Source organism: Misgurnus anguillicaudatus, chromosome 13 (genome assembly GCF_027580225.2).
Source record: "Misgurnus anguillicaudatus chromosome 13, ASM2758022v2, whole genome shotgun sequence".
NCBI lineage: Eukaryota > Metazoa > Chordata > Actinopteri > Cypriniformes > Cobitidae > Misgurnus > Misgurnus anguillicaudatus.
In genome coordinates, this window is record NC_073349.2 from 18065508 (window position 1) to 18079143 (window position 13636).

The window sequence follows — 13636 nt, forward strand, 5'->3', positions numbered from 1 at the left end:
TTTAAATATATATGATACATATATATTAAACTGGTTCAGCCGGTGGTCGATGGTCAGGCATCGGCTAGGCATCACCGTGAAGGGCAGCCAGTAGATCAGTGGTGTGGTGACCTTCACAGCAGGAACTTGGTCTTTTTGTCTCATTGTCCTCGGGGTCGAGGACGAGACAGTGATAGAAAAACAGAATCCTATTAGCGTAGAGGCCATTTGTCATACAGTATTTTGGTTTAAAATCCGCTCGGTTCCAGACAGGCTAACTATTGCGGCATAAGTATATTACCCAGATGAGTAATGGGAATGCTTTGTTCTGGACAAACTAACTTTTGTGGGATAGGTACATGTACTTGACATTTTATGTGAATGCTTTGTTAAAGAAGAATGTCTTAAGTTTAGACTTAAAGTGATTGACTGTGTCTGATTCTCGAACATTATTTGGTAAATCATTCCAGAGCTTAGGGACTAGATATTAAAAGGATCTACCACCTTTAGACACTTTTGATATTCTAGGGATAATTAATTGGCCACATTTTTAGTGCATATGGGCTGCACTAAATGAAATTGTGCAATATTGTTATTTTCAGTTTATCCTTCACCTAAAAAGGTCATGCTATGATGTTTTGACCATATTTCAGTCACACGTCTTTGCGTGGTATGAATTTGAAGGTTGAGCTTTATCAAACTTGAACTTTGACATGCTTAAAAGAAAACACCACTGTTTTTCAAGGTTTGGCTATGTTTTTGCGTCGACTTGGACGAATTGATACATACCTATCTTTTTTCGGTGCATGCACTTAATCTTTGTACAGCACATTGTGACTGTCTGTGTTAGCATTTAGCCTAGCCCCATTCATTCCTCAGGATCAAAACAGGGATGAATTTAGAAGCCAACAAACACTTCCATGTTTCTGAATTTAAAGACTGTTACATGAGTAGTTACACGAGTAAGTATGGTGGCACAAAATAAAACGTGCCGATTTTTAATACAAATATCTTGTATGGCTGAGGAGCACTTGGTTTGCAGCACTTCGACATTGGGCGCATTGATATTGAGGGAAGTTTGAGTAGTCAGGAGCGATGATGTTGCTGCGCAACGAGGTCGAAGTGCTGCAAACTAGGTGCTCCTCCGCCATACAATATAGTTCTCATTTTTTATCCGCTTAAATTTTTTTATTTTGTGCCACCATACTTACTCACGTGGCAGTCTTTAAATAGGGAAAACATGGAAGTGTTTGGTGGCTTCTGGATTCATCCCTCTTTGGAGCCTGGGGAATGAGTGGGGCTGGGCTAGGTGCTGACACATTCACGTCGCGTTGTACAAAGATTAAGTGCACACATTAAAAAAATATAGGTATGTATTAATTCGTCTAAGTTGAGGTAAGAACATAGTAAAATATTGAAAAACTGTGGTGTTTTCCTTTAAAATTTGATATTTTTCTGTTTTGAGTATGCAGGTACGGTCTACTGCATTTGCATTGTTCATGTCTGTAAAATTTGTTCATTTTCTTCTTTGCACAAAGTTCAAAGTAGTGCATGTCTTTGTGCCTGTGGGGATGTTAATGCAGCCACAAATTCCGCCTTCTTCCTCCATTGGTAGGAAATGCGACAAAACAAACACCAGACTACACTATAACACGCTCCTCACCACCAATAAATACACCGTGCAACACGCATCTCATGTTCAGCTGTGGTTTGTTGTTGTGCGTACTTTGTGTCCAGACTTCACATGGTGTAATCATCTTAACTAGGATTTGCTCTGCATCCCATGTTTGTAAAACTGTAGTTAAAACCAAACAGTTCCATTTCCCTTCTAATCAAGTTTTGCATATAGATCAGCCAAGCTGTGAAACTGTCAGAGAGCGAGGTGAGGAAGTTGCGTTGATCTCTGCTGCGTCACCACCTCACCACTATACTAGCAACAGGAAGAAACACTGCAGCATTTGGGCCAGTTAAACCGCTGTACTTGGTTTTACACACTTGGTTTAAGTTGTCTTGCTTCGTCCAGTGCTTTTTAGGATAGACTTCAATCTGTGCATCATTTTCAACTCTGTTCTCTGCTTGTACCTCAGTGGCTGTTGGGGTTTGTGGGTGTGGGGGTGACTGAAGCTTTGGGGCAGATGGCCCTCAGTGTGTAGTTGAGAAGAAGAGGCATTAGAGACCAGCAGTGGAGAACAGTGGTAAGGTGAAGCGACCAGAACTATGGGATGCTGCAGTGTGACCCAGAGGCACATGGGAACTGATGAAGTGGGGCCTGATGAGATTGAACTCATGGAAGTCGGCAATACAGGGTAAGAGTTCAGCCGCAACCGTGATCGTTTCTTTTAACATGCAACTTTGTTGAATCCAGACTTACGAACATACAGAACAGTCATAGAAATAGTACTTCCTTCTTTTTGAGTGTTAGATCATGTTTGACTGCTATTTAACAAAAACAAAAGGTTTAAATAGGAACAAGTAGTGTTTGTTGTTCATAATCACCTGGATGTTAAAATAGTGGTCACACAAAACTGGTTGAAACAAATAGTAAAGGCTTATTTTTTAATTTTGCACTTGCATTTTGAGATTGCTGGAATTGTTTTCAGAGGAATACTATTTACAGAAGCATGCAATAAAGGAGTTTCAGTTTCAGCCAGTGAGTATAGTACGTGATTTCTAGATGATTATCTGATTATCTATCTAGATGCAATCTTCCTCATTTACATTTCAATTCTGTCAGTATCAAATGTGTTAAATGCAACATGTTAAGATCTGTTGAAATTGCAGGAAATGTCCCTTGCATGTTTAGGTTTATCCTCGTCGTGATGATAGAGTTTGCCACGGATGGGCAGCATTCATGCTGCTACAGATCTCATTAGAGTCTCTCGTACAACAAATGGGGCAGAACTAATGCAGCTAGTATAGCTTATTAAAGGAGCGCAGTGTGTTTGAACAGTCTGCTGTCTTACGCCAGCCTGCAAGCTTCAATCCTCTCATTAAGAGACTGTAGGGATTAGAGTGGGAGTTAATCAGAGCTCATGGGCTTTATGTGCCCAAACCAACAGAGGAACAGGATCAGACAATCGGGAAAAATAGACACATCTGTTTGAAAAGTGTGAATACTTACATGCACACAATCCTATTGTCTTATTTACAGAAGTGTGTTTAAAGTAACAGGAAGATTAATTTGTTTATTATATGGGGAAACACACATGTTGATTTAATTTGAGTATGAGTAGTTAAAATATTGGCGCCCAGAGAGGGTCAGATGGTGAGTGTCTGTTTGTCAATCAGCACCCCAGTAAGCTGCTTACTGTATGTCTGGGCAAAAGGATGGAGTAAAACCAAGATACTTTGAGGATCTGGGGATAAAAATAGGAAATATTTAGGGGTGAACCTTGGATGAGGGGTTGGTTAATAGGTGGTGATGTCACAATGGGCAGGGATGTCATAATAGGCTTGATCAAATTTATGCAGCGCTGCACCAACTCACAGGCCGATGACGTCAAAACACTGCGAGTGTGATTCGAAAAATGATGCTTTCAAAAGGTTTGCGGAACTTTGACGTCATCTGCCTGCCGGTTCTTGTGACGCCGCATGTGGAACAAGCATTGTAAATCATGATTTCATAATGGGTGATGTCATAATGAGAGATGATGTCATAATAGGGGATGTCGTAATGAATCAGTGATGTCATAATGAGAAATTATGTCATAATAGGTGGTGTCATAATGATCGGTGATGTCATAATGAGAAATGATGTCATAATAGGTGATGTCATAATGATCAGTGATGTCATAATGAGAAATTATGTCATAATAGGTGGTGTCGTAATGATCAGTGATGTCATAATGAGAAATTATGTCATAATAGGTGGTGTCATAATGATAAGTGATGTCATAATGAGTGATGATTTCATAAGGGGTTGATATCATAATGAATGCTGATGTCATAAGGGGGTGATGTCATAATGAATATTGTCATTAAGGGTGGTTATGTCAAATTATTTATACAATTTCCTCTTTGCTAACCCGATAGAGCTGTTACATCATTCTTATCCAGAATAAGTAAAGTGAGTAGTGGGTACCTTTTTTAATTTTTTATTGTTTTCTTTTGACGATAGTATGTATAGAATGTATGTCTCCCCTTTCCTTTATTTAATTATTTATTTATCTTTTTTAACAAACCCTGGTGTATTTTGTTGTTTGGTTACTGTTATGCAATAATGGAAAATAATAAAAAGTAAATCATAAAAAAGGGTGGTTATGTCACAACAGATGAGGATGTCATAATGGGTAAAAATGGCATAATTAGTAATGATGTCATAATGGGTGATTATGTTACAATGGATGAGGATGTCGTATAGATATGTAAAATAAAGGCTTGATGTCTCACCCGTGCTGCTGGCCAATGGAGGTTGATGTCCGCACTTGGCGGCATTACCTCAGACAGCTCTCTCACCACTAGCATGGTGTTTTATGGTGCAATGACCATAACTTGCTCAATTTTCTACCAATTTTCAAACGTTTGGTCAGAGATGCACCTATCACTGCATACTCATGAATAATTTTTATGAAATCTTAAAGCATCCAGAATTATAGCCACAATTATAGCATTTGTAAGAAACCAAACCATTTGAAAATCGATAGAAAATTGAGCAAGTTATGGTTACTTAAAAGTCAAGGCACCATTAAAACGCAATGCTACGAGTGGGCGAACTGTCTGGGTTAAGATGGCCGCCAGGCGATGACGTTAGCGACTCCACCGTAAGACATCTAGCCTTTATTATACATATCTATGGTCATAATGGGCAGTGATGTACAGTGGCCGTGAAGTGCAAAACAAAGCAACAAGTCTCAAAGCAATTAAAAAAATTAAAAACACAAAGGCAAGTCTAAAAACAAAATCCACAATGACAAATTAGTCAGTAAACACAACAACAAATCTATTAACCGGAAAAAGTACTGTAGGTATATAGAGTACCTGCAGGGATGACATGTTGTAGGCAAAACACGGAAGGGAGTTAGCATTTTAGCACTTTCGATACGTGCCATCATCTCAAAGTCTTCTAGCAAGCTCAAGCTGTTTGCATTAACTTTCATGGAAAACAGCCAAATCTTTTTCCAGTGACTTGATCATATAGTGAAGAGCACAAAAGTTTGCATTTAATTTACTTAAATCCTGGATAAAGTGATTTGACTGTTTAGCAATCTGATGTTTCAGGCTCTGGAATCTTGCTGAAAGCCGGCTCCAGATGTCCATAATGAATGACAACAATGAAGATCATCATCACGGCCTTCAGATTTCCACAGTGAATGAAAAAGATAAAAGTATTTATCACTGCCTCTCTCTAACAAACATAAAGCAAGAGGTAAGCCAGTATATACAGGATGTGGGGAAGGGCGTAGCTATGTTTTCAAAGAAGATGTGAGAAACTATAAACAATGCATAGGCTAATACAAAGGTCATAAAATAAGATACATATATACACACACAGTATGCCACAAAAGTACACCCCTCATAAAGTGCCCTAACTGCTTATATCCAGTATAAAATGCATTCGCCAAAACTATGAAACTGCTGCAACATTTCGAATATAAAAAAGACATAAATGTAAAGTGCTATGTGCACATTGAAAAAGAGCTTGAGTGTCAACTTTTCAACATATGTTTCTTGTGCAAGAACCCAGATTCTGCACAGATGCTGACACAACACTCCAATTCACAAGTATGTCTGCTAATCTAAGTTCATCAGTTCATGGGTTCACAGCATATTACAAGTTCCACATATCATAATTATTAAACGCATTGTGTTATTTTGTGGTTGATTGTTTCACAACTTGTGCTTTGGGGATGGACAAAAGACGAAATCCATCATAGGCTGTACACTCAACCAATCAGAGAATGGGAAGGGCGGGCACCACATACATATGGAGACATTATCTATTCATCTTCTGTGTATTTACATGGTGGATACACAAAGGTAACACTTTTTCAACACATTGACAGAATATAGTCCAGTATGTACAGTCCTTTAGCTGCTTCTGTACTTCTAATCGATACTGTACAATTTTTATTTTTAGGTTATGAGTGAACGATATCTGGTTTTATTTTCCTTCCATTTGTTAATCCTGGCTTTGGACAGCATTAATCATGATTTTATTTATGAGGTAGGACCCATTTTTGGCTGTATGGTTCCATAAAGACCTTTAACATCTAAGAACTAATGGTTAATGGCATGACCTATACTAAGCTCTCATTTCCTCATGCTGAAATATCAGTTTGTTTCTTTTCAGGGCATTCTTCCTCTTTCTGCCATTGAGGTGCATCTGATCTCTCCACAGGACCCTAATTCTCCACATATGTTTAAAATTAGCGGTGAGAGTCTATATCATCGCCTCATGTGTCATATAATGTTCGGATCAAAATGCATTAATTTATGGTTTTCTCTGCAGGACCTATGGTGGACTCAAAGATCTTCATTTGTGCCAATTCTGCCGAAACAAAAATCTGGAAGCAGAACATTGAGGACAGGAGATACAAATGCCAAAGGCAGCAGCTGAGCCCCTCCCATAGTGCTCTTTCGTATCTGGTATTTTCTTTTTAATTTTATATTAATACATAATATTTCTATATAACAACAAATTGTCTTTATTAAAAAGGGTTACATTTGTATGTACTCTTTCAGGTACCATGTGATGAGAACTGGAAGAAGGAGGAGCTTAAAAGATACTTACTGCGTTCTCCCATCTTGCAATGGGAGGGGAATCCCATTCAACATATGGGCTATCCAAAATACATTTCATTGGTGCACATCAGCAGTGTATACTCAAAGGTCAGATACAGCTGACTGTAATCATAGAGTTTTATTCACGTGACACATTTGGTACTAAACAGACCTCTATCAAACAACAGGAGCCGATCCTGCAGGGACCTCAGGAACGTCTGCTTGTGCTGTTTCCAATTGACCTCCTCATTCTGTCCATTGACTGTCAGCGTGTACGTGTGAAATATGAGGTGAGATGATCTTTCTGGCTGAAGGGTGACAGACTGACCTTGTAAATCTGAAACAGCAGGTCGAAATTTGTGTCTCCTTAAATGGGTCTATGGATTTTCCAACCGGTCCCAGTGGCAGAGGCTAGAACAATACATTACATTTTGCAAACATGTTAGCTAAGAGCCAAAATTAGAGACTTTAAGATTAACCAAAGATCTCGAATATCATGTTGAGACTTGAGACTGTACATGTATTAGACACAAAGCACTTAAGCACAGTACGAGCAATATATATTAGTGATCCATAGAAGTGTATGTGACAATCTTAATTAATAAGGGTTGACTTCCACTGGATAATCCATTTTAATTCAATTTAGTTTGGTTCAGTTCAAATTGATGTAATTCGATTCAATTCAATTTAAATGTATTTATTTAGAGCTTTTTGTAGTGTTACATGCAAAAAAAAAAGTATATATAGGATATGTGGTATTCCTGCAAATTTTAAAGTCCTTGTAAAATGTTTGTACTTGAACAGAATGTAGTTTTCTTGAGATTATAGGACATTTAGTTAGACATAACATTAGGCTTACATGAAACTAAAAGAAGAAAAATATATAGAAATAGGATGGTAATATATAATTTGCAATAATAACATGAATAGAAATTACAAAATACAGAAATTCTATTGGTACCATGAAATATATGTTAGCACTACATACCTAAAAAAGTAAATAACGTAGAAAAAAAGTGACTAATGAACAGTAAATAAAAAGTTAAATGGTGAAGTCTTTTAGAATGTTACAAAATCCTGTGCTAAGCTAATATCAGTAATGTTTCAATAATGTATCAATAATGTAATGATAATGCAATGATCCCAAACTTTAGACATTCTCTCTCTCTGCCGTTTATGGACATATTTGCTCTCCGCCATCGCGCCAACTAAATTCAAAATGTACCACGCGCTATGATGTGCTTCCTGAACATTGAACAACGGTCCATGTGAATCAGATCTCGGCACGTGTAGTGCGCGTCATAGGAATTTAACGAGGCTTCGAGGCAGAATTTTTGCCTCGAGGAATTTTTTGAATCGAGTAAATCGAGTAACTCGATGAATCGTTTCAGCCCTAAAGTGCACGCATTGAAAAAAGATAGGTATGTATTAGTTTGTCTAAGTTGAGGTAAGAACATAGAAATATGTTGAAAAAAGGTGGTGTTTTTTTTTAAATGCAAATAAGCTAGTGCTTTGGGTTAAGCCGGATATTGCATCATATGGGCACTTTAAAATAGCCAATAGCCGTCCACACAGAAACCAGACGTCTAGGCTAAAACATGGCAAAATGTAAAAAAATCAATCTCGCAAGTTATTTTTGACAAAAGTCACATATAACCAAATTAAAATTTTGTGGGGTTAGAAGTGGGTTACTCAAAGCCATTTACTCATAGACTATTACTTGCTTGCTTTAAGTGTCTGCTACAGCGTGTACTGTTTGCTCATCACATCAAAACACTAACTGAGTTATCTGATTTTGTACGGCAGGGCCGATTACCACTAAAAAGCATCAAGGCTCGGGAAAGGTCTGCTCTACCTGGCAGGCTGGAGTTTGAACTCACAGGTATGAATCAGTATCATAAGACGTTTATCAGTTTTATTTGAGCATCTAGTTTTTCAACACTTTAAATACTGATACAATTATAGAACTATTACTAGATCACTAGCTGAAGAATTGGTTTAAATCTTCATAATGATGAGATATGGGGCCTCATTTATAAATCCTGCGTACGCACAGATTTAATTTGTAAAGTGTGACGCAAAAATCCACAGCAAAGTTCATATTTACAAAAACTGTTTTTGACGTGGAAATGTGCTTAGCGCCACGTCAGGGTCTGAGCAGACGTAGGCCTACACACTTTTGCTTATCGGATTGCTGCAGATTTTTGGAAATAAAAGCCATTCATGCTGATTGTAAAAGATTGAAACATTGACAAGTGCTCTTTTATTTGTCTATGACATTAAATTAGGCATCTTTTAAATGCGGAGATTTGAAACTGCTTGGCTGCGCACAAGTTGAAGTTCTTTCGTGATTTATAAATTTGAAAGAGGTACGCATGTTTTCTGCACGTACGTTCGGTTTATGAATCACACGTACACATTTTTGATAATGATGGTAAGATCAAATATAGGATGGTTTTTACACAGCATTTTATAAATGAGGCCCCATGGTTACTGTGGAGTGCTGTTGTTTAAAGATAGTAAATACAGCCGCCACACACAGCAACAGGCTTTATAAAAAAACGTTTGTGGCCTGTGGTATACAGGCCTTTGTGCAAAAACAGGGTAAATGTAGCAACATAATACCTTACATTTGAAGTGTATTACAGTGTATATATATCATCAATTGACCAGAGTTTGCTGGCAGGATATATTGGTCCTTCATAAACCTTAAGAAAGCAACACTTTAAGACAGTTAAGAGTCAAGTGATCTGTTTCAGTCATACCGAATCGTATGACTCACCTTCACAAAAATAGCCATATGATAAACACCCAGACTGGCTTACCAATGTTCCCCTTACAGCATGGATTTTGTCTAACTGCTAAAACGGCAATAGGCTACTTTAAGTTATGAAAACGACTTTTATTTGAACCTAATTGGTTGTTACTGGGAAGTTCACAAGCTATTAAAGTACATTTGAAAACTGAATATGTGCATTTTTTCACGTACTGTAGGGCCGCATGGGTCAGACAGTTCATGACCGAATTCAAGACACACAACAGTTTAAAACAAGTTCAGTCTGTTTTTTAAACTTGTGTAATCTTTATACTCATCTGGCGTAATGTGTTTTTCAGGCAAACTGATGGAGCCTCTTTTAGTCTCCTGTACTTACCCTGAGGATTATCAAAACTGGATCTTCCAGTTGCAACAGGTACAGCACACTTTTGCAACAGATTTTATCCATTTATAGATTTATCGTGGTTATAGCAGAACAAATCATTTTAAACTTTTGCATGGTTTAAATATTGTCCCTTTTAACTCATATTACTCATAATATATACAATAAATCTTAAACAAGTTAACATGTTATTTTTCTTCCCTCACAGCCTGATAAAGTGACAGATTCATTGCCACATCACACCCCTCCACCTCTCATACCGAAAAAGCGCAGAAGCTGAGGAAAATATGAAGATTAAAAACACAAAATGACTGTGTTCAGTTTCTTCGACACATCAAACTCTCCCGTCATTCATTTTGACAAATGAATGCTGTTGATGGAAAACAGACCTTGACTACTGTGTACTGCATTTTACTCGCAAGCCCCTTCTCAACACAGTTACTAAAATAACTGTGCAGATATTTCTGTTAGATAATAATTAGTACAGTTTCCATTTTTTTTAAATGAGATCAAGCCTCACACGCACGCGTTACATACGTTGTATGAAATGCAGAATGTTTAAGTGAGATAATAAATGACTTTAATTAGACACGCATGTCTGGGCTCGGAGCGCTATGTCTTATCTCTCAACTTCAGCATCTTTTTTCATTAGCTGGAAACTGTTCAAGGGTTTTAAAGCTGGAATAGCCGTAACAAATACATGATCCTCTTTAAATGAGTTGCAGTAAAAAAAATGACATTTACGGTTTAACTGCACCTTTGAAATCTCTATGATTTGCATCCAATAAGCCAAAAGTATAAGCCTTTAGGTTTACTGTGTAGCTGTTCAGGACCAAGCTGTATACAAAATATTACACATCATGCACAGATATTTCTGCCAGGTTGCAGTTTTTCTTGGAACACAGCCTAAGTTTTGAAGGTTTCTGAGGTTTGCACCCACATGTCTGTCAGTGACTGTTTATAGAGCTTTATATTTGTGAATGTCCTCATTTTTGTCAAAGATGAACAGGAAACTTAGTAAAAACAAAACTTTGTGTTTTGTATATCTTTTATATTTATTTCTCCAATTTTTATTGGTCAACCACAATGAATGTCCAAAAAAAGAATGGTAAGGTTTTTGGTATGCTCTTAAAATTGTAAACACTGTTAGCTAGTTTACAATTAAATACAAATGAGAAATTACAATAAAGTTGTATTTTGTTCAAAATTGGTAATGCATTAGCTAACATGAATGAACAATACTTGGTCACACTTTATTTTATGGCATCACTGTTACAGTGTAATTATACAATTAAGTACTAAGTAATAACAACATGTACTCACTATAGGGTTGGGGTTAGGATTAAGGTTTGGTTTAGGGTAAGTTACATGTAACTATGCATAATTAACTGTTATTACTATAATAATTACATGTAGCATGTGTAACAAAGACATCGTAAAATAAAGTGTTACCCAATACTGCCCTCCAAAGTGCAGTATCTACGCAAACACTGAAACTGAGAAAAATGGCTTTAAAGTTTTTTACACCAGCCATTCAAACATGTTACTGCAATTTTGGCACACACATTTCTCTGAAATGGGACAAAATTTAACCAGGAGACTTTGTCACAAGACACAACAGATCTCACAAAGCCCATTTTAACCCTTAACTCAATTTTGACCAAATGCGTAGTTACTGCGCTTTCGCTTTGTAGGGCAGAATACTTCTGCAGCATTTTTAAATCTTAGTTCATGTTCATTTCAGCATTTACTAATTCATTTATAAAATCAAGTGTTGTATGTTGACATTAACTAATGCAACATAAACTAACATAAATAACTGTATTGACATTAACTAAGATTAACAAGAATTAATACATGCTGAAAAAATATAGGTTCATTGTTTGTTCATGTTAGTTAATGCATTTAAACGTTTACTAATACAACCTTATTGTAAAGTGTTAACGAAATTTTAATTAACTAACTAGTTATTTACAAACTATTTTCTTTAATCACTGACTTCATAAAAAGTCTATAGACTTTACGAACGTGTGGTAAATGTCACGACAACATATCTTCCTACATTAAAATAATTTAAGCAATTTCATTTTTTTATGTTATAGCGATTCAATAGTCAATAAACAGTGAGTTTAAAATATTTGTAAAATCAGTTTTATATACTTAAAAAAATATAGGACAGCAAGTGCAGTTTTTTAAAGTTAAGTTGGACATTTTTACAGCATTCACAAGATAGATAATAAATTGGTGACAGTACACCTGACAGTAGGGTGAATTCAGATCAGTTGAGACAGTTTTTGCTATCTACAGTGTCAAAAGTGTCCAAATCTACTTGAATTCACCCCCCCCCCAAAAAAAAAAACTAAAAAAAAATGTGACCCAGATAAAAACAAGTCTGTGTGTAATAAGTCATAGACCTACACTGTAAAAAATGAAAATCAGTCAGAAAATCATATCAACATGTTTTTACATTACTTTAACTTATCATGTTGATCAATTTCAACTCCTTATTACTAAAGTTAATAGCTACAGTAATCTGATTCAATAAAAAAATATTACAGTGTAGGACAGATTTTTCAAGCTTGGCCCTAACAAAACAAAGCAGTTTGTCGAACTTAAAATTAATTGTTAAAATTAAAAGGGGGTAAAATATGCGACAAGTAATTCTGATGTGGCAGATTCTTCATTAATCACACTTTCATCTTGATAGAAAGCTTCAAATAAATATTTTAATATATAAATATTTTGAAGGACCTGAACAAGTCCATGTTTTAATGTGTAGTTACAAGTTATGGTCAACAGACGGCAGCGGTGTGAGGTTTCTAATAACAAACTTGAGGCCCGAGGTTGGACTCGAACTTTCCACCTCTTGTTTTGACAGCTTTGGTCGGTTGCCAAACATTTATACCACTAGCTAACGCGTAAATGCTTTGTTGAAATTATGTTATTAAAGTACAACCAAAAACTAAATAGTCCTATAAAACATATATGATAGGCTACGTTTTAAAATTCAAAACCTTTATTTTGAAAAAAAAAAAAAAACTCAACGGAGCTTGGTGAGAATCGTCTAAAGAGTTGCTAAGATACAGCATAAAGATATGCATGGCACTCAGTTTTGATAATTTTATGCTCTTCTGTCAGGTAAGCCATTTGTTATTTTTATATGTTGCACTTTTTATGTGACACGCCTGTAATTTTTATGTTAACCTTAGCAGAAGTTTCACTAGACTTTATGAATCTAAAAATGTTATTGGCACCGCAGTTATTGCTGCAAAGCTTTACCCAGAAGTGATCCAAGTAGAAAGGAAGATTGTCAACTCATATTAAATAAATCAACAAAAAACTTCACAAAAATGATACATTTTAAAGCCAATTGAATTCAATTGTTATGATATAAATTTATATATTATTTTGATTGAACTCATCTAACAATAATCTTAACAGACTAATGTAAATGAATAATATCATCGACCGCTCTACGTTTCTTTGTTCACATTGGAAACAAACCACTCATAAGTACAAAGCATAAAACGAATTCAAAAGGTTTCAGTGAGATTTGATAAATTGCTTTAATTACAAATACATTCCTGGGCCCCGGGAGTTCGTCTCTTATCTGTCTCTAACTGCGGCTTCCTTTCTGCAGCCTTTCACTCTGATTTACAGCAGTTGGAAAGCATTCAAGGTTTTAAGAACAGCTGTGACAAAGAAGCCATTCTACTTACCTTGTACCCGGCTGCTTTATTGCCCCATGGGATACGAGGTGAGTCTGGAATGAAACTCGT

General features: G+C 36.4%; 1 protein-coding gene and 1 long non-coding RNA gene across 3 annotated transcripts in view; both read left to right on the plus strand.

The window, feature by feature from the left end:
• The first annotated feature begins 1458 nt into the window (after nt 1-1458).
• Nucleotides 1459-10158, plus strand: LOC129431329 (probable pleckstrin homology domain-containing family N member 1). The gene is made up of 12 exons (XM_073875257.1): nt 1459-2285; nt 5197-5344; nt 5656-5693; nt 5805-5955; nt 6056-6142; nt 6269-6350; nt 6428-6564; nt 6661-6807; nt 6888-6989; nt 8506-8581; nt 9814-9890; nt 10066-10158. Exons 1-12 carry the CDS (start codon nt 2197-2199, stop codon nt 10135-10137), a joined length of 1206 nt encoding a protein of 401 aa, XP_073731358.1. The 5' UTR covers nt 1459-2196; the 3' UTR covers nt 10138-10158.
• A 2447-nt stretch (nt 10159-12605) lies between these two features.
• The window catches only part of LOC129431081 (uncharacterized), a 67441-nt gene continuing 66410 nt past the window's right edge, over nt 12606-13636 (plus strand). Inside the window, exons 1-2 of one of the 2 annotated variants that reach the window (XR_012372915.1) lie at nt 12606-12995; nt 13498-13614. This is a non-coding gene — a long non-coding RNA (uncharacterized lncRNA). The remainder of the gene's footprint in view (nt 12996-13497; nt 13615-13636) is intronic. The other variant, XR_008639712.2, reaches the window with a different exon arrangement.

Excerpts from the sequence above, each read along its gene's own strand:
- LOC129431329 (XM_073875257.1), top strand. The coding sequence starts at position 2,197 with ATGGGATGCTGCAGTGTGACCCAGAGGCACATGGGAACTGATGAAGTG. Across the intron at positions 2,286-5,196 it reads ATGGAAGTCGGCAATACAGG|GCTCTGGAATCTTGCTGAAA; the intron begins GTAAGAGTTCAG and ends CTGATGTTTCAG. Across the intron at positions 6,808-6,887 it reads TCAGCAGTGTATACTCAAAG|GAGCCGATCCTGCAGGGACC; the intron begins GTCAGATACAGC and ends ATCAAACAACAG.